General features: G+C 51.9%; 1 protein-coding gene across 1 annotated transcript; it reads right to left on the bottom strand.

The window, feature by feature from the left end:
- Positions 1–384: 384 nt before the first annotated feature.
- GPR149 (G protein-coupled receptor 149) lies at positions 385–8,666 on the bottom strand. The gene is made up of 4 exons (XM_058812534.1): positions 7,740–8,666; positions 6,622–6,814; positions 5,637–6,040; positions 385–933 (listed from the first exon to the last, which is right to left on the bottom strand). Exons 1-4 carry the CDS (start codon positions 8,661–8,663, stop codon positions 385–387), a joined length of 2,070 nt encoding a protein of 689 aa, XP_058668517.1. The 5' UTR covers positions 8,664–8,666.
- Between the last annotated feature and the right edge of the window lie 12,736 nt (positions 8,667–21,402).

Below are 21,402 nucleotides of genomic sequence, written 5' to 3'. Positions count from 1 at the left end.
GCAAGTGAATCAAAACTGCTGTAACCTCCCACATGTGGAGCTGCTCCCTCGTTTCCACAGGTTCCTGCAGACACGCCACCCAGTGCCAACAAACACCAAAGCTGGGGTTTGAGATTTTATTTAGGATTCCATTTAGACACACGTGTGCCTCAAATAAATAGATATATAAATAAATAACTTAAAATCCACTGTGGAAAGCTGTAAAGCACTTGAGTATTTGTTATCCCCTTGATACAGCATTAAGAGTTCGAATTGATTCAACAGTGCACCTAAACAAAATTTGCATGATAGGACAAAACCAGCAGATGCTGTATTTGCGGGGGTAGGTGACGGACAGCAGCACTGCCTGTCAGAGCAGCCGGGGCGTGTAGATTAAACACAGTTTTAGCTGCTGCCCTCCCGCTCTCGGTAGGCTCTGTTCAGCAGCTGTATCTCCTCCTGGTACCCCGCCCGGGCCGAGCCCTGCTGCTGGCTGCTGCGGCGGTGCGCCTCCACGGTGTCGGGGATGGAGATGCTGAAGTCGCTGTTGGACGGCACCAGCAGCGAGTAGGAGGCGCTTTCGCCCAGCTCGCAGCTCACGAACCGGTTCTCCTTGCGGGAGTAGCGCAGCGAGGGCGAGCGGGCGTGCGCCGAGGACTGGCTGATGCTGCTGACGATGGACACGGTGTCCAGCGCCTCGGGGGCGTCGCAGATCTCCAGCACCTCCAGGTGAATCTTCACGCTCGTGTCCGCGAAGCCGGGCTCGCCCGGGCTGGGCTCGTGCCCGACGCTCTTGGAGCGGTACACCTCGATCCTCTTGGCCGCGGGCGCGATCTTCTGCCCCTCCGAGCTCACCTCGTACGTGGACAGCGAGAGCGTTTTGCCGCCGGGAGCCTGCAGGGACACGGTGCCCTGGAAGGCACAGAGGGGCACGGCCAGGGCTCCGCCCGTGCGCTGCGGGGAAACAACATGGTTAGTGATGAGATTGCCCAAAATCGGCACAAAATCACTGTGCTGAGATTGCCCAAAATCCGGCAAAAACAGTTATTGTGCTGATTGCCCAAAATCTGGCAAATTCAGTTACTGTGCTGACACTGCCCAAATTCCGGCAAAATCAGTTACTGTGCTGAGATTGCTCAAAATCCGGCAAAATCAGTTACTGTGCTGAGACTGCCCAAAATCCAGCACCGATCGGCCACTGTGCTGAGACTGCCCAAAACCCAGCAAAATCAGTTACTGTGCTGAGATTGCCCAAAATCCAGCAAAATCAGTTACTGCGCTGAGATTGCCCAAAATCCAGCACAAAGCCACTGTGCTGATTTCCCCAAATCCAGCACCAATCAGCCACTGTGCTGATTTCCCCAAATCCAGCACCAATCAGCCACTGTGCTGAGATTACCCAAAACCCAGCAAAATCAGCCACTGTGCTGAGATTGCCCAAAATCCAGCACCAATCGGCCACTCTGCTCCCTTGTTAACTCCTCTCACTGCCTGCTCCTTGCAGAATTTTACACACTTGGTATTATGACTTGAAAGAGCAGTGAAAAGTTTTTTTGTGGTATTGTACACCTTAGTGTATGAAGTCCCAAGTGCCTGTGACTGACTGTGAAATCTACAGAATATGACAACCAGAGTTTAAATAAAAGCTGATTCCTTCAGTGCATGGTTATGTCTGGTTTAATCAAACTCTTGGATTTGCCAGACTGAGCGTGAGGCACCTGGAGGGAGAATGAGCAATCTCCACTTGCTGGAATGAGCACTCCAGGTCTGGAGAATGAGACATTGCCAATCACTTTCTGAAAGTGCCTCTTTCTGAAAGTCTTCTCAAGCTTTCTCAGTATTTGCTGTTAAAGTGAAAAAGATCCATCAAGGCTCCTCTGTCACTGCCCAGTCAGTAACCAGGGAGACACTCACTGAATGCTGTCATTTCCCACTTGAACAGCTCCGTGGAAATGTTCAGTTCCAGACACCTTTACCTATTTCTAAAGTACAGAATCCATTTATCAGTGCAAACCACAATGCTGTGCCCTGGGGAGCACTGTGGATAAAGTGCTGGGACTAAACCCGTGGTTATGGGGCCCAAGGGAGGGATAAATGCATTTATCCTGGGTTTAGGTACAGCCAAGGAGCACTGATTATTACTGGAAGTACTTTCAGTTTAAATTATTATTTATGAGAACAGAAAGTGACCTTTATCTTGTCCTTGATCCCATTATTAATTACCCATTTTTGCTTCTCATGACACATCCATGGCAGTAAATAGGAATCCACAGCAAACCAGACTCTGCTGGTACACCCTGTGAAGCAGTGTGCCAGTGAAGCACAGGTGCAGCACAGGTGTGTCAGCAGTGTCCCAGTGAGGCACAGGTGAAGCACAGGTGAGGCACAGGTGAAGCACAGGTGAGGCACAGGTGCAGCACAGGTGTGTCAGCAGTGTCCCAGTGAGGCACAGGTGAAGCACAGGTGAGGCACAGGTGCAGCACAGGTGTGTCAGCAGTGTCCCAGTGAGGCACAGGTCACAGGACTCTGTTCCTCCTCCCTGGGACAGGGCTCTGCACCAAGGGCACCCTCAGCTTGTGCCGTGTGCCTGTTGCTCCCCTGGGCCCTGCTGCCCTCCCAAACAGAAATGCAGCAATCTGAAACAGCTCTGAGCAGTTTGCATTCCTAATTACTTTGGTCAAACACAGCTTGAGATGAAAAGGTCTATTTTTAGAATGTTTCCAGTAAGGATCCTGTCTTTTCCTTTCCAGAGAAAATGAGTTTTCTGTTTGTTTTAAAATAGAGGCTTAGCCTTCCACTTCCCTAAGAGTGCAAATTAGCTGCAGTGAAACTAATTGCTGCAATGATTTGCCTTTTCTGAGGCTGGCTGCAGCACATGCAGAGCCAGGGGGCATGGCAGGAGGAGAGAAGCTCACCTGAGATGGGCTGAGCCCAGCACTTGCCATGGCCTGCCTGGTGCAGACAGAGCTGGATTTGTGTCTGTCAGCACCAGGAGGTGCAGCAGAGCCCCAGGGTGAGGACGCCTTGGAGGGAAGGGCTGTGGGAGCTCGATCCAGTCTTGCCCTCCTGGGCACATGTCCCTGCCATCAGCACTCCTCTGCAGCCCCAGAGAGAGCCAGGGGCACCGGAGCTGCAGCAGGAGCACCACACAGGGGGCACCTGCCTTGGAGCAGGGTGAGGAGGCGGAGGTGAATGTGACATTGATTTCCCACCACAGAACCTCTGTGGAAATCAGGAACACGTTCCAAGCAGCGGAGCAGGAAGAGCCCCGTTGGGCAGAGCTCAGCACACCAGCAGGGCTGAGGTGGTGCAGATTCCCACCAGCAATGGGAACCTCCAAGGCCATCCCCAACTCAGCTTCTGTGCTGTGCCTGGCATTCCAGGGAATGCTCACAACCCTCCTGCAGCCAGGGAGAAGCTGTGCCCTTCTCATGTTAAACACTCCTGCCTGCACTGCTCCTCCTCAGTGAGGTCACCTGCACAGCCTCCCCCTCTCTTTCCTTGCAGGGCACATAAATGGGTCCTGTGCAGCCTCTCCAAAGAGTTTCCTCGAGGCAATCCACAGATGAGGTAGAGAAAAATAATCAGCAAGCCTGGAAAAAGCTGCCAGCCTGGGAAATTTTTGTTGCCTGAGGGCACTGAAGCACAGACAAAATAAGACAAGACATATTTACACTCAATCTCTTTAGGAAGGGAGATACACGGGTATTTTATGAGATGTTAAAGGTATTTTTCAAAACTGCAGCCAAGCAGGAGCTGGAAATGACAAGTACAATTTTCTCTCTCCCTCTCCATTACAGCCATCCTATCATATATTCAATTTAGACCCCGCTGCCTCATTCTCTCATGCCACTTTTATTCCAGAGAAAACACTTTGATGGAGCAGCTCTTTACCCACAGAACAGACAAAGAAGAGCCAACCAGCTCCACAGTCATTGCTGCCACCTCAAGGAGGTGCCACTCTCCAGGCCCACAGCTTCCAGAGGGAGCCAAAGCCACCCTGGGTCCTGTCTGGCACCTGCTCTTCAAACATCAAACCCCATCAGACTGGCTGGTCCCACACCTGTGGGGACGGCTGATCCCCTCCTGCTGCTAGCTCTTACAGCTCCTCCTCCTGATGAGAAAATCAGCAGCCCTCCACCAAGAACCCCTGTATTTATGGGCTCTCAGAAGAGCCCCTCTATTTATGGACTCTCAGCCCCTGTATTTATGGGCTCTCAGAGGAGCCCCTGTATTTCCTGCAGAAGGATGAGGCCAATCAATGCTGGGGGAGTCTCCTTCTTTAACACATGTAGGAAATGCAAAGTGATGAGAGCAGAGTGACTTCACTTAGACTTTGGGACTTCCAGACATGATGAATAAAGGAGATGGTTTTCAGCTTATCAATGTGTGGCCCAAATTGATCTTTCATCCAGCATAAACCTGAACAATCATTAAAGTTATTTTTACAGAGCTCGCAGGGGTTTCAGGCCCTGCCCTTTCCCAGCTGCAAAGCAAATGTCAGCTGTGAAGTTCTGGCAGCTCCTGCTGAATGTCAGAACCAGGCAGAGCTGTGACTGCAAACCTGGAGCTCTCACCCCACGGGAGCTCCAGGGCCTGGCAGTGGGCTGTACCTGGGAAGGTGTCAGAAGTGCATGAGCTGTGACTCTTTGTAATGCAGGAAGGGAAGAGTATGTCCCAAAGTGCTGTACAAGGCCCCAGGGCACGTAAAGCACCCCAGGCAGTCACCGAGCAGCTCACAAAGAGCTGCTCACTCACACCTGCTGCAGTGCCACGGCTGCAGCTGAACTGGCACCAGGGCACACGGGGAAAGGAATTTTATAATTTTTGTTTCAAATCATCTGGAAACTCCTACAAGGAGCTATGAACCTGACACAGTGATTTCATTAACCAAGCTGAACATGGCACATGAGGCCTTGGCAAGGACTGGTAGATTAAAACCAGGCTGAGTCACCACTCCCTTTTGCCCCCAAATGTAGGAATTCTTCTCTGCACACTGTAACAGAGTGAGCAGTGGTGGTTTTATGAAAGGGATGATCAGTCCCATTTGAAATATCAGCCAAATTCCTACTGTGACTCAGATGATAAACTTGTGTTTATCAGATGGAGAGAGAAGCCCATATTTGAATACAAAACACACCTTATGCATCTCCTGTGTATGTGCAGAGGTTGAGCATGAGCTGATCCGGCTCTGAAATCACCCTGCTTGGATTAGGTGACTTCTAGAGAGCCCTTCCTAATGAAGCCTTCCAGAGCTCCTGTCTGACAGACTTCACCTGGGCTCTTACCCCACTCCCACCTGCAGCAATGCCCAATGGCCACTGAATTCCACAGTGGAATTCTCTGGAAAATGCCATCTTTTGGAGAGAAACTTCCTATTCACTTAGATAAAGTAACATAATTCATGCTTACTTCTTACCATACACAAATCATGCAGGTGCACACAAAATAAGAAAACCCCATGATTAAGAAGACAAGTGAGAAATTATTGCAGGATCAACACCCGCAAATAGGTCTGTGGTGACTAAACATTATTCAGTGCCATGTATGAGTTTTACTAAAAAATGGGATTAATAGAAGTATCACTGTCAGTAAAAATCATTCCTATTTCATAAGGAAACCCTTATTATCAGCAAAGAACAAAATTGCACCTTTACCTGCCGAGGGTTCCTCTCGGATCTGCTCCGGCACCACTCCCAGTCCGAGAGCTCGGGCGTGGGGCTCTCCTGGTGGCACAGCCTCCACTCTGGTCCTTCAGGGAACGGGCCAGGGCTGGTGTCCTGCTGGTCCTGGTCCTGGCAGGGCCCTGTGCCAGCCCTGGTGCCCTGGCAGGGCTCTGTGCCAGCCCTGGTGCCCCGGGGGCCGTGTCCCAGCGCCCCTGTCCCTGTGTGTCCCAGGCTGTCCCTGCCTCTGCCCGGCTCCCCGCAGGCAGAGCCCACCAGGCTGGGGTAGGACGAGGGTTTGCCATTCCTGCTGGCATGGGGAGGGCTCTCCAGGGATATCCTGTAGATGCCACAGCCCTGCTGGAACGACAGGTTGAACTCAAAACCGCCGTGCTTGCCTAGGCAGGAAGGAAAGGAAGTGTGTTAGGAGTTGGGACCAAAGAAAAATGAAATTGCAAACGTAATGCAAATGACATGTTAAAACATGGAATAAACAGGCAATTTTCCCTCCATTACAAAAATGAATTGTTGAGAAGAAAGACTTGTGAGAAGGAGCTGCCTTCTAGATGAACTGCAGTCGTTCTCTCTGGGAAAGTGTCCAGAAGGGCAGCAGGGGCAGCACAAGCCATTCTGCACCTTGGTGGTGTGTTTAAAGCCATGCACTGGGGATGGCTTTTCTCTAAGATTCAGGAGTTCTTTCTCCCTGAACAAGCAGGGAAAGTCAGGAATTTGTCCACTGATGGTAGAGGATTTTCACTCCAGAGAATGGAAAGCAACTCCCACATCCTCAGAAATATTTAGCCCTTAACATTTGCAGTTGAGACCAGATGATCCCTGTGAGCCTCTTCCACCTGACCCCCTCTGATCCTCCAGCTATTTTTGCACAAAGCCAAGGAAAAACAGGGCTCTAGAAGATGCCAGGAAGGTTACCAGGGCAGGTGTGCAAGCTCTGTCACACCAACAACCCTTGCACACTTACTTTTGGCCCCTGGTGAGGGCACTGCATGGGAGCTGCTCCTGCAGTTGATGATGCAGCCGCAGGGCAGGTGGAGCCAGTGCTGGGACAGCACAAACACCGGGGTGACTGCAGCAGCCAGCACCGTCAGCAGGAAGCTCAGGGCCTCAAAAGAGAGGCTCTGCAGCCCAGTGATGTACTGGACAGCCATGTGTATCTGAAAGGCAGAGCATTTTGAAATGCAAATCACTTTGGGCACAGGAGATGCTTCCAGGAACAAGGAGAGCATCTCGCTGTGGATATGACACCACTGTAGGACACAGATTGTCATTGGTGTTGGCTGAGGACACTTGTGGCTCCAACAGACAGTGGAGGAAACACACTGACTGCTCTCCTCTGATGCTGTATTTCTCAGAAAAACCCTCGCTGAAGCTAAATATATCTGCTGAGCACCATTGAGCAGCTGCCAGTGCCAGCCAGTCCCATGTGGCACCGAGGAGGCCCAGCCTCACACAGCCAGGGGCAGGGGTAAGTGTCCCACGTTCCCCGTTCCCAGCAGATCCCTTTCCCCACGTTCTCCATTCCCAGCAGATCCCTTTCCCCACATTCCCAGCAGATCCCTTTCCCCACGTTCCCTGTTCCCAGCAGATCCCTTTCTCAGGTTCCCGTTCCCAAACTCACACAATGCCCACAGCAGCACTCCCTCCTGTCCCAGCACTACAGGGTTTGCAAAGGTGCCACCAAACTACATTTTAATACCAAACTCCTCTTTTTAACCCAAAGGATGTGTCTCAGAGGACAGGACAGAGGGGCTCTTAGCTCAATTCCCAGCCCCAGAATGCTGAGCAAGCCCTGTCCCACAGCTGGCAGTACCCAAGGGGGACCTTACTGCCCTGGTGTTCCTGTGACATGAATGATGTGATGGGAGAGTGTCAGAGCCATGAACCAGGCTCTGCCAAACCCTCTGGCACCAGTGGAACTCATGCAGTGACACAGACCTGCTGGAGAGCACCTCTGCTGGCTCAGCTACCCTACGAGGAACACTGCACTGGCCCCTGTTCATGTTTCAATCCATGGCCCACAGGTGACGTCCCACTGAAATGTAAGTGAGCATTGCAAAGTGAAGCCATCGGAGAATTTACCATCATTGGCAGCCAGAGAAGGACTTTGGTCAGCGCCAGGATCAGCGAGAATCGTTTCTGGGCCAAGCCCACGGTGGAGCTCCTGCTCTGGGTGCCGCTCTCAGCCAGACCCTTCCCAAACACCACCTCCGAGGCTTGGGAGGGCTCCGGGGCTCTGTCCCCAGGGTCCAGCAGCGGCAGCCGCGGGGCCCCGCAGCCCCAGGGAGTCCCGGGGCAGCTGCAGCCTGCAGAGCCCTGCGGGTGCCCCGTGTGCAGCACCTGGGGCTCACCTGAGCACAGCAGCTGCAGCGAGAGGGGAACGGCCAGCCCTGCCAGCAGGGAGAGGCACAGCGAGTACACAGCCAACACCAGCACGGTGTGGGAGCTGCCGCAGTCCCCGAAGCAGCCCCAGGACGTGGGGATGTACCCGCCCCAGCCGCAGAGAGGCAAAGTGCACAGCAGCAGGCTGACGGTCCAGATGGCGAGGATGGCCCACGCCACACTCACACGGCGCCTGGAGGCGCTGCAGCTCAGTGTCCCCGGCGTGCTGAGGGTGTAGAAGTTGTAGGAAACTATAAGAGACCCTTTCAGGTTGCTAGAAATGCCCTGGAATAAATACAAAAACGCGGAGGTGGTGCACAGAGGCTGGGGGAGGACTTCACTTGACCACTGCATGAGCATGAAAATAATCACTGGCACCATGCTGATCAGATCATCTGCTGCCACAGAGGTCACAATCCACGAAACCGTGCTTTTGGTCTGCAGCTTCAGCAGGGAAACCAGTGAATAAATGCTGCCCAGAAGGGCTGGGAGTGCAATGGCAAGAGTCAAGCAGAACAGAAAGACATTCCAAGTTCTCTGCTCACTGGGCTTGTCCAGAATGCTGTGATGCTCCGTCAAGAAGCTCGTCCCATTGAGTGACAAATTACCAGGAGTCACCGACATTGTCCTAGGCGTGTTTTCCTTTGCCTTCTCACTGATTCTGCAAGTTTTCACCGGCTGAAACCAGAACTGTCAGCTCCACATCGCAAGTTTCTTTGTTTTCCTAGACTCTCTTCTGTGGCATCTGAAGAAGAAATATTCGGGAGGCAGCACCCCAAATGAGCAGAACTCATGCTGTCAAAAAGCCAGGCAACAATGAAGCAGCAAAGGTGCTGAAAAGAAATGGAATTCTTCAAGATCGTTCCGGTGCTGTCAGATGAACTGGGGCTGCTCGGGTGTCCGCATGCCGCTCCCCGTGCCGGATGCAGGGGCAGCCGTACCCGGGCTGGGGCAGCCGGAGCAGCATCGGGAGAGGCTGCGGGAGCAGCGGGAGCTGCGGCGGGAGGAGCGGTGCCCGCAGGATGGAGCGGTGCCGGAGGATGGAGCGGCAGCAGGGACGCTGCCAGCCCGGCAGGATGGAGCGGGAGGAGCCGGCAGGATGGAGCGGCAGCAGGGACGCTGCCAGCCCGGCAGGATGGAGCGGGAGGAGCCGGCAGGATGGAGCGGCAGCAGGGACGCTGCCAGCCCGGCAGGATGGAGCGGGAAGAGCCGGCAGGATGGAGCGGCAGCAGGGACGCTGCCAGCCCGGCAGGATGGAGCGGGAGGAGCCGGCAGGATGGAGCGGTGCCGGAGGATGGAGCGGCAGCAGGGACGCTGCCAGCCCGGCCCCTCCCGGCTGAGCGGCAGCATCAGTGTCCTCGCCAAGCCACACCTCCGCCGAGCGCTGCCGGCTGATGGCAGCCCGGGATGGCAGCCCAGGGTGTCAGCCCAGGGTGTCAGCCCGGGATATCAGCTCGGGATATCAGCTCGGGATGGCGGCCCGGGATATCAGCCCGGGATATCAGCCCGGGATATCACTGCCCAGGATGGCAGCCCGGGATGGCAGCCCAGGGTGTCAGCCCAGGATATCAGCTCAGTGTGTCAGCCCGGGATATCAGCCCGGGATATCAGCCCGGGATATCGGCCCAGGGTGTCAGCCCAGGATGGCAGCCCAGGGTGTCAGCCCAGGATATCAGCTCAGGGTGTCAGCCCGGGATATCAGCCCGGGATATCAGCCCAGGATGGCAGCCCAGGATGTCACTGCCAAGGTTATCAGCCCAGGATGGCAGTGAGGTCACACCTGGCACTGAGCAAACCCAGCCATGCCACACTTCTCAGGAACCACTCCTGCAGTGGAGGCTCCAAAATGTCTGTGGCATGCTGGAGAAAAAGCCAATGCTGTGCAGTCTGTAACAGCACACCACGGAGGGAAACTGCACAGGGAGGGTTAAAGGTAGCATCCAAACTGCTGAGGAAACAGCTCTCCCTTTCTGAAGGGAGGGAATAAAATAGAAGAGGGCATATGCTTGGAGTGACCCAGCTGTGACCCCATCTGGAAGCAGCAGAAAATCAGCTGTGTACATGGGACCTTCTCCAATAATGATAAAATTAATGGCTGCAAGAGCCATGTGTAAAGCTGCAATTTCCATGCCTGCTGTGCATTCCCAGGAGCTCTGCTGTGGGTTGTCTCTGCCCCTCATTGCTCCATCTTTACTTCCCCATCACCTTCTCTCCCGCCCAGCTCCAAGGAAGGCAGAGGGAGCAGATTGGGAAACTCAGCCCCAGGAGTGTGATCAAATTGAGTTTTGATGACAGACTGAAAGCTCTGGAACCAAATTCTGCCTCTGGAGAACCAGGAACATGCGTAAGAACACTGCTGGTTAGCACTGCTCTTACCTACACCCTGCATTTGATAGGGAACCTTCAGCCCAGGCTCCAGGGCTGCCCCCAGCTGTAATTCCTGGGAATCTGTGCCTTGGGAAGTGCCCTGGCAGGGTCAGAGTCCCACGTGTGTCTGAGGAAGGGATGCCCAGGGCAGGAACACCTGACAAGGCAGAGCTCTGCACCCTGATCAGGAGGTATCAGATTCGGAACATGTGGAATATTATGTATAATATAATATATACAATACAGAGCTCTGCACCCTGATTAGGAGGTGTCAGACTGGGAACATGTGGAATACAGAAAGATCCATCCAGAAAGGAAGTGCAGAGCTATGCCTCTGACATCAACTATTTATTAATGATTCCAGTCAAGAGAAAGAACTCATGAATACTTTAATGAGATTGTGAGGGGAAACGTCCCAAAGACGATAAAATCACACTCAGCAAACAGCCTTTCAGCTGCAGGGACGGTTCCAGCCTCTCTGATGTGTGGTTTCTGACTCAGATAGTGACAGACTGCAGGAGCCAGGCTGGGTGCCAGCCCAGGCTGGACAGAGTGTGTCAGCATGGAAAGCCCGGCCACAAACACCTTCCTTCACCAGCCTAGATGGAAACCGTGGCTCACTGCCCCAGACACGAAGGTTTCAGAGAAAGATTAAAGAAATCATGCTTGGAAAGGAGGTAGAGTGTTTTCAAACACTGAATCTTTTCAATTCATGTGTTTATCTTATTCCCTGGGGCTGATGACAAGCTGGGCTCTGTGCTCACAGCGGAGTGGAGTGTCCATCAGTGTCACTATTGGCAAAGCAGTGTCCCCATCCCTGGGACAGCCAGTCCCCATCGTGGGGACACCCAGCCCCTCCAGGGGACACCCAGCCCCTCCTGGGAGCATCACCTGGGGACAGGGAGGGACCTGAGAGCTCTGTCCTGCCCAGGCACAGGCAGGGAGCAGCTCTGGCAGCACAGAGCTCTGTGCTGCTCTGTCAGAGTGTCAGGGGGTGGCATGGTCAGGACGGACAGAGATGAGAGATCTCTGAGGCCAGGTCGTGGAATTTGTGGTTTATTGCAGAGGGCCTGGGTGCAGGGCCCTGCTGGGATTTGGGGTTTATTGCACAGGGCCTGGGTGCAGGGCCCTGCTGGGATTTGGGGTTTATTGCAAAGGGCCTGGGTGCAGGGCCCTGCTGGGATTTGGGGTTCATTGCACAGGGCCTGGGTGCAGGGCCCTGCTGGGATTTGGGGTTTATTGCACAGGGCCTGGGTGCAGGGCCCTGCTGGGATTTGGGGTTTATTGCACAGGGCCTGGGTGCAGGGCCCTGCTGGGATTTGGGGTTTATTGCACAGGGCCTGGGTGCAGGGCCCTGCTGGGATTTGGGGTTTATTGCACAGGGCCTGGGTGCAGGGCCCTGCTGGGATTTGGGGTTTATTGCACAGGGCCTGGGTGCAGGGCCCTGCTGGGATTTGGGGTTTATTGCACAGGGCCTGGGTGCAGGGCCCTGCTGGGATTTGGGGTTCATTGCACAGGGCCTGGGTGCAGGGCCCTGCTGGGATTTGGGGTTTATTGCACAGGGCCTGGGTGCAGGGCCCTGCTGGGATTTGGGGTTCATTGCACAGGGCCTGGGTGCAGGGCCCTGCTGGGAGCTGCAGCCACAGCTCGGAGCAGGCCTGAGAGAAGAGAGGGGCAGAGAGGATGAGAGGGAGAGAGAGCAAAAAAGGCAAGAGAGCCAAAGCATAAGAGAGTAAAAAGGGTAAAAGAGTAAGAGGGGCAAGAGCTAAGAGAGCGAGGTTCCCGTTCCAATACAATAAATCATTGGCTGTGTTGAATATTCTAATTCTCACTAACCAATCTAGTACAATACACAAATCCTATGGCATTTACGTACAGTCTATAAGAATCACTACATTCCCATCCTCTGTTACATTTTAAACCCTAAAAACTCCTCTTTGGGCCCCTTCTGCCAAGCTGGCAGGGTCTGCTCTGAGCCTTGGGCCTGTCTGCAAGCAGAGGGTGTTGTTCCATCAAAAGGGGATTACCTTCAGCTGGCCATGCCATTGTTTTCCAGTTGTTCAGTAACTGAGGGATCTCAAAGCTTGCTTTCATTTCAATTTCACTTATAGTCTCCATATTCTCACAGTCTTTTGCCAGGCAATCATATTTATAAGGCTTCCCTGTTCCATTTTCCCAGCATCGCTCCCCACACCACGGCTGCTGCTCTGGTTGATTTTATTTTATCAAACATTTCCCACAGCCATGAGCAGGCAGGGCTCCCATCAGGCTGGGTTTGTGCAGAGCCAGCCTGCTAGGGCTCAGAGGGCTGAGAGACGAGAGCTGAGCATCAGCAGCCCCTTCCTTACACAGCCTTTGCTCTGCAGAACATGTACTTATGAAATATGCATGTGCTCAGGGGTGATTAGGATGCAATTCCTCATTTTGATTAAAATGCTGCTTCCTTTATGTTTACTGAGCCTCACAAAACAGCCTGATTTGTATGCTCACATTGTATTTTCGTGAGGTTTTTTTACAAACTAAATTTAACTTCACTGCTATGCGTGCAAAAATGAATGCAAATATACAACTTTCTTTAGCTTACAGTTGCTAACCTGAGAGATGAAGTGTTAAGTCCAAGCCCAAAATGATGGCTTTACTTCTGGGGTGAGGTGCTGGGGTGCTGGCATTATTTTTAATCATTAATTTTAATCAGGAACCCTTTTTTCCCAGAATGACATGCCCAGATGCTTCCAGATGCATTGGGCCTGGAAAAACAGGTTACTGTTAGACCCTGAGCCTAAATTAGAGAATCCCATCAAAACCTTTTACTGCTAGAATTCCTGAAGTTGTTAGGATCTGCAAAAAATGTCCTCATCTAGAGAAAATCGAAACCCATTTGGAGCAAGCTGCATGAGATGGCAAAATGGGCCTTTCTTTCTCACAAATGGCAGAAAACAAGCCCTAGAGGACAGAAAAGAGATTTATTTCATAGGGAAAGGTGCAGTAATTTTGTTTTCCTGTCCATTTTACCAGTGCTTGTATTACAGATTTTGTATTACTCACTCCTGTGCCAGCACTCCACCAGGGCCTGACATCCATAGCACAGTTCTGGAATTGAGCTGGCTCCTGAATCAGATTCTGTTATTATTTTAATGTCTCATATACCAGTGCCTCTGAAAGACCTGCCAGAAGCCTTTCCACAGTGAAGATATCACTGGTCCTTGAGCCCCTAGCAGTGTCCTCTCTGCTCTCCTGTTTTGAGACAGTAAATTTCCCATTTCCTTGCCAATGCCCAGCCTCCCTTCAGTCCTCAATTTCAATTAAACTGAACAGAGATCTTAAGGCAGTGTTCTGGTATCACTCACTGGGTATCTCTAACCTTCAGCAACAGGGAAAACTGGGAGCTGGTCAAGTCTGGCAGAGCTCCCTGTTCAATGAGAACACGTCTCATTGAAAACCCCCAAATCTGTTCAAATGGAATTATTCCTACAAGAAAACGTCTGCCAGTGCCAGGATCCCTCCACTCCATCTTGTCTGCTGCTAAGGAAATTCATGGCAGTGACTGTGTGATTTCATTCACCACTCTTCAGTGAAATATTAATGAGCTTTTTCCACTCTCCTCTGCTTCTCAGAACTGTTCCAGCCTTTATCTCCTGCCAGATTTGAATGAGGACAACAGCAAAGGTCACCATGACAATGGCAACTGTGAACTGCTTGAGCACAGGATGCATTTATCCCTGAGCATTGCCAAGGCCACTTACAGATGTAGTAGCGATCCTAAACGCCTGCTTATCCTCCACTGAAAACATTTCAATCAGACAGCAAATGATGAGCAGGGCAGCAACTCCCTGTGGGGTTCCTTGGGCACTTGGTGCAAGTGCAGCACTACAGCCACGAGCAGACACTAGTCTGTATAAATGTATAAATTGGGCTGTACAAATGTATAAATTGGTCTATATAAATGTATAAGTTTGTCTGTGCAAATGTATAAATTGGTCTGTGTAAATGTCTGCCACAAGCAGACAATGAACACTGGTCTGTATAAATGTATAAATTGGGCTGTATAAATGTATAAATTGGTCTGTATAAATGTCACAAGTACACAATGAACATTGGTCTGTATAAAGGTGTAAATTGGGCTGTATAAATATCTGCTATGAGCAGACATGAACATTGGTCTGTATAAATGCATAAATTCGTCAGTATAAATGTATAAATTGGTCTGTATGTCTGCCACAAGCAGGCAACGAACACTGGTCTGTATAAATGTTAGGAAGACATGTAAGAGAAAAGACATTGAAGTAGAAAAGGAAAACAAATTTACTAAGCCAAATTCCAGTGGAAATTATACCAGATCCCAAAAAGCCTGGGGTCAGTGGCTTCCCAAAGGCACAGAGAAGGGCACAGGCTGTCCCAGCACGACTGCAAGCTGCAGAAGAAGCTGCAGGTGAACGAGCAGCAGGAACACAAGCAGTGCAATGAGCAGACCTCCAGGCTGAGGGCTGACAGCAGAGCTTTGCTCTGGAGGAGCAGGGACCCCTCCTGTGGGGTTATGGCCAGCAGCTGTGTCTGCCTGACCTCAGTGGGACATTGACATCCCCGGAGCTGCCCTCCAAGGGTCTGCACACAGGGAGGAGCTGCTGCCCAGCCCTGCTCCCCTGCACCCCCCTGCCCAGCAAAACCTATGGCAGGAAAATTCCAATTTCCACAATGTGCTAAGAAAAACTGAAAGAAAGATCCTTCACTCCTTTACTGTGCTCCCAGGAGAAAACCCACCCTGCCTTTATAAACTGCATTCTCCAAGCTCAACAATAAAATGACTGTCCTTACATCAAGGATAGGAAACAATGAAGCCATTTCCATGGAAATTTCCTTCTTTCCTTACTGTTCAAGGATGCTGGATGGCAGCAGGCAAGGGAGTCTCTCTACATCACCACAACGCCAAGGAGGGCTTGGATTAGGGTAGGAACAATAGAGGGGGAGATTTTTACTCCTTCTTAACCTCTTCCACACTCATTTTCCCATAATGGATGGTTTTTTGTGATCTGTTTCCAGATCAGATGCACTCAGGGTGAGCACAGCCAGAGGCAGAGCTGCCATGGGCACAGGAGGGCACTGCCACGAGGGGACAGACAGACACTGATGGCAGGGACAGGGGACAGACAGACACTGATGCCAGGGACAGGGGCTGCCTGAAGCCACAGCTTCTGCATGGGAATGGGATCCCCTGGACCAGGACTGTGCCATCAGAAATCAGCATTTCCAGCCCAGGCCGCTGGAGGAGAAGTGTTACAGATCTCTCACCTCTGGCAGCCACAGCCCGTGCTGAATGCAGAGACCCCAGAGCACCTTCCCAGGCAGGAATCCCTTCCCTGGCCATCACAAGCAGCAAAGGAAGGAGTGCCCGTGGCTGTCTCCTGAACCACAGCCCGTTCAGACAGCCCCAGAGCCCACTGCAGCTCACACCAGCGCTCAGAACAAGCTGGCTGCTCTAAATGGGACATTGTAGAACATAATGAACTTTCATTATTCATTCTCACTCTGAAATCTGCCTGAACATCTGTGCTTGTTGGGATTTCAAGTGGGATTGTTCAGACAAAATTACAGAAGAATTTGCAGCGTGTGAGAGGAGGTTCTGGTATGATCAAAGGAAGAAAATCAAAGCTTTACAGGGCCTCACATGACAACAATGAAGAATCTGAACTTTCATTCTGCTCATATGCACCTCATTTGCTGCTTTTGTGACTGCTCAGGAGTGCCCAGTTCATGGCTCCTCATTTTCACCTATGTAGAACTTCCCTGAGTTCAGAAAGTGAGGCTGACATCACAGGTTAAACCAGAACAATTACAGAAACATTGATCTCATCACACACAGCCCCCTCTGCCAAAAGCTGGACTGGGCAGGCAGCACTGTGCTGCACTTCTGCCTTGTGCAGCCCCGATGGATGCAGTTCAGTCCTTCCTCACAATCCTGAGCAGCTTTTGTTCTATTTTTACCTCCTCAAACACAGGATAATGTCCCTGAAAGCAGAGTGAGAACATCAAAACAAATTCTGGAGCCAAAGTTCAGCCCCTGGAGTCAAGGCACCCAATCTCTGACACAGCTCCCAGAGCAGGCAGCAGTGCCAGAAGTGGCTCCCAGACCCAAATCTTGCTCTGCTAAAGCCTGGAGCAATCACTCCAAAACCTGCATCCTGTCAGGAGATATCACACTGCTGAAGGATTCCAGGGAAGAGGAGCCAACATTCCTGCAGCCAAGGAAAGGTTTCCTCTCAGGAAAACAGTTGGAGATAGTCTTGAACTAATTATAACAGAATTTGGAAGAGGCCCTGAGACTTTCCAAAGTAGGGAAATCCTTACTACTTAACTGAATTTATTTAGAAAATAATAAATAAACCCCCCCAAAATGAAGGACAAAGCAAGTTGTAATTGGGACTACTGAAGGATTTTCCCCTCTGAACCTGGAAACTCCTGAGGAGTTGCTCTCAGTGCATGAGCTGGTCCCAGGCTCTGGCACTGCTCAGCTCTCTCTTCCAGCAGAGGGAGAAGGGACACAGGAGCATGGACACCCAGGAAAGTGGGGAATGGACACCCAGGAAAGTGGGGAATGGACACCCAGGAAAGTGGGGAATGGACATCCAGGAAAGTGGGGAATGGACACCCAGGAAAGTGGGGAATGGACACCCAGGAAAGTGGGGAATGGACACCCAGGAAAGTGGGGAATGGACACCCAGGAAAGGGGAGAATGGACACCCAGGAAAGCGGAGAATGGACACCGTGGAAAGTGGCTCAGGTGTGACAAGGATCACCACAAACCATTTTCCCGATTGTTTGGATTCCTGTCCCAGTTTGGTGCTGATGAGCATCAGGTTATTGCAACATCTCTCCTTGTCCTTATGCATTGCCAGGAGTCCTGGCACAGAATAGGGACCCATTTACCAGCTTGCATTTCTGGTTTGTTTTTCCATCTTGCTTAATTATCTGTAAATCTATACTGGTGATACAACTTATCCACTCTAAATATCTCTGTTCCTGCTCAGCTGGCTGGAGCAGAAAGCCTGGCACCAGAAATATGCAAGATAACTGCATGTACAAATGAAAATAAATAGATACGAGTCACAAAAAGCACAGCTCTTGCTCACATGCCTGCACTAACAAAACCAAGTTCTGCCTTCAGTCACCCTCCAAAGGGGTGAGGAAGTGACAGCTGAAGTTCAGACACAGCACCACTGGAGATGATGGAGTTCACACCCATTTTCATGGCAAAGTGGTAAAATATGGATGTTCCATGAAGAAGCTTCACTGCACAGGCCTGGAGTGCAGGAATGACTGAAAAATGACAAGGGGGAATTGAGCTAAAGGAGCTGCTCCCATCAGCTGGATGGGCCAAGCAGGATGCTGCTCACACACACACAAACCCAGGGGCATGGAAACAGGGAGTGCCCCCTGGAACTGGGGCAGCTGTGGGTGGGAAAGCACAGGAAACCAGGGAGTGCCACCTGGAAACCAAGGAGTGCCACCTGGAACTGGGGCGGCTGTTGGGGGGAAAGCACGGGAAAACTGGGAGTGTTACCTGGAACTGGTGGGAAAGCACAGGAAACCAGGGAGTGCCACCTGGAACTACGGCAGCTCTTGGGGGGAAAGCACAGGAAAACTGGGAGTGTTACCTGGAACTGGTGGGAAAGCACAGGAAACCAGGGAGTGCCACCTGGAATTGTGGCAGCTGATGGTGGGAATGCCCAGAACCCCATCTCCCAGCCGTGAGCAGGGCTGGGACATGCAGGAGGGAGGCAGGGTGGCAGCAGAGCCCCAGGCTGCACTCACTCACTCACTCACTCACTCACTGCCACACTGTGCCCACGCTGACAGCACGGCCGTGCTCCCTCCTGTTGGATCTCATTACAGAGCAAATCAGGCACTGTCCCTTCCATACTGAGCTGCAATCACTGCTGATTACCAGCCCATTGAACTCCATGGAATTACTGAAGTGCTGCCTCTGGAATTAGTGCAGTTAGCAGCATGCATAGTGGAGAGTGCTTTCAGTCACTGCACCACACACTTCTCGTGTTCAGCTTTATAGAATGAAATAAAAATGGCATTTTGACACGGTATGGAGTGGAATACCTTCTTTCTCAGTGTCTGCTCAGTTGAATATTTCCTCTGTGTATTTTCTGGAGGGGGTGTTTGATCATGATTTTCCTGCACATTTTCCTGCTCTTCAGCAGTGAATCAGCAGCTGGAATGCCACAGAAGGGGAGCAGCAATCACAGCAAACACTAATGGTGCTTTAAAGGACTGCTGATAAACACACACAGTGTGAGCAACCTCCTTTGAACCAAAGGAACTGCACTAAGGACAGACCATCTCCTGTGGGTTTCAGGCACCATTTTTCCAGATATGCCACCAGTGGCCACGACAGGACCCAGAGAAAGGGCCTGGAAGCATTTGAGTGTTTCTCATAAAATCATTTTCATCTGTACATGTAAATTTAAAATTTCATGTAGTGAATATGCTTTCTATAACAATTAAGTTCATGCTGTGGCTGAGAGCAGAAAAACACAAGCAAATAGAAAAAATAAGGTATGATAACACCAAAGCAAAAAGCTACATATTCCTTACAAGTGCATTGATGTGAACTTGAAATATAAAGGGGGAAATTTACTATGCAAATTGCTTTTGAAGCCTTAGAGACATTAAACTAATGCCCCTAAATGTCAACATTAAAGGGAACTTTATGAAGAACCAGGTTCTTTCCCTGTGCATAAGGAGAAACTTATTTTGGAGGTAAGAACTCTGCTCTGTCCATTATTATTTTAAAAATATAATTGTTATTATTAATCGCATCTCCATTTTTTATAGACTTCAAAGTCATAGAATCACAGAATGGTTTGGGTTGGGAGGAACCCTGGGGACGTTCCTGCAGCAGAGGGAGCTGCAGCCCCGCATCTGCACCGCGTCTGTTCTGCACCTGCACCCTGGGGACGTTCCTGCAGCAGAGGGAGCTGCAAACCCGCATCTGCACCACATCCCCAACCGCATCTGCACCGCATCTGCACCACATCTGTACTGCACCTGCACCCTGGGGACGTTTCTGGAGCAGAGGGAGCTGCAAACCCGCATCTGCACCGCATCCCCAACCGCATCTGCACCGCATCTGCACCGCATCTGTACTGCACCTGCATCCTGGGGATGTTCCTGCAGCAGAGGGAGCTGCAAACCCGCATCTGCACCGCATCCCCAACCGCATCTGCACCGCATCTGTACTGCACCTGCACCCTGGGGACGTTCCTGCAGCAGAGGAAGCTGCAAACCCGCATCTGCACCGCATCTGCACCCTGTAGGGAGCCCCGCAATTCCACCGCATTTCCACCCAGGGGGACCCGGCCCGGGCAGCCCCCGCTGCTCGCAGTGTAGTGCAGCACAGCCCGGGGGTGTTCCTGGAGCAGAGGGAGCTGCAAACCCGCATCTGCACCGCATCCCCGCCATGAAGGGAGCCCGGCGCAGAGCAGTCCCCGCTGCTCGCAGCGCAGCGCAGCGCAGCCCGGGGATGTCCCGCAGCAGAGGGAGCTGCAGCCCCGCGTTCCCGCCCCGTTCCCACCGCATCCGCGCCCCGCGGGCAGCAGGACCCGGCACAGCCCGGCACGGCCCGCAGGTGCTGTGGGTGGGCCGGGCCCAGGACGGCCCGGTGCCTCTGATCCGGCCCGGAGGAGGCTCTGGGCAGGTGAAACCCGCGGGTTTTCCATCCCTCGGGGCGTTCCTGGCCAGGACAGCCCGGCAGTGAGCGGGGTATCCCCGGGTCCCAGGGCAGAGCTGTGCCCGCTGCCAGGGAACGCCACAGCGGCCGAACGTAAAGAAACCAGCCACTTATTTACTGCCCAACATCCAGTGACAGCTGCCTGACTCTTCCTGAATTTGCACAGTCCTGTACACTCGGTATCCTCCCTGAGTCCTGATGGCATTCAGGCAGGACCTGAACTTCACCCCAAGTCTGCTGGACCTGAATATTCAAAGTAACATAAATCAAACTTATACAAGATTGGTACAGGGTGAGCAAACGATCTAATTCCTCAGAGCCTCATTATACATAGTTAGGTAAAGAAGAAATCTGTAGGAATGGAATGGGAAAATTAAGGACACAAATGCTGAAGAGCCTAATCAAAGTTTTTTTCATGTTCTTATAGGAAGGATGACTAACTGGAAGATACAGTGCCTGTGTCTTCCCTTTCAGCCACTTTATCAGTAAAAATGTGCCTCTCAGCCTGTTTTCTGCATCCCCAGCTAAGGAGACCATTGACTGAGGTTCCAGCCCAGCCCTGAGGACCAGGAGGAAGGGCTGAGCTCCTCCCTACCCGCCGTGTATCAGGGTGGCACTGTGGCACACCTGCTGACCTGTGCTTTCACCAGTGAACCCTTCCTGTCCCCCCAGCCCTGCCACAGGCCAGCACTTCGGGGAGCTCTGGAGTTCAAACATTTTCTCCCAGTCCTGCTGCTGCTTGTGAGCTGGCCTGAGTGGGTTTGTGGGGCTGGAGAGCAAGGTCTGGCTGCAGGAGGGTTTCCTTCTGTTCCACTGTGGCATTCCTACTGATCCCCCACAGCAAGAGCAAAGCAAAACCGATCTGTGAGGTTGATTCTTAGAAATCCCTCTCAGCTGAGTCAGAGGTGCTGTGTATGCAGGGCCTGGGGGCAGCTGGGGGAGTTCAGCCCTATAAAAAGTGTTTGTTGTCAATGCACTCCCCTTTGTTCCAGGAGAACAGTGCCCTGAAGGATCTCCCTTCCCTCCCCACGGCCAAAATCAAGTGTGAACAAGAACTGAAATAAGCCTGGATAGCAGAGGAGACTTCTTTGAAATCCACATTTCCTGTGGACTTTTTGTTTGTTCCACAGCACACTGTAGTGTTATAGTGCATGGAAAGGACTCAGCAGGAGCAGTAACACAGACAAAGCCTTCATAAGGAAATAGAAACCCTCTTTGTGAAATACCTCTGCCCTCTGGAGAGCTGCAGTACCTGCCACT

The sequence above is a fragment of the Ammospiza caudacuta genome, chromosome 11 (assembly GCF_027887145.1).
Source record: "Ammospiza caudacuta isolate bAmmCau1 chromosome 11, bAmmCau1.pri, whole genome shotgun sequence".
Lineage (NCBI taxonomy): Eukaryota > Metazoa > Chordata > Aves > Passeriformes > Passerellidae > Ammospiza > Ammospiza caudacuta.
Note: the sequence above shows the minus strand (reverse complement) of the source record. Positions and strands in the feature narration are given on the sequence as shown.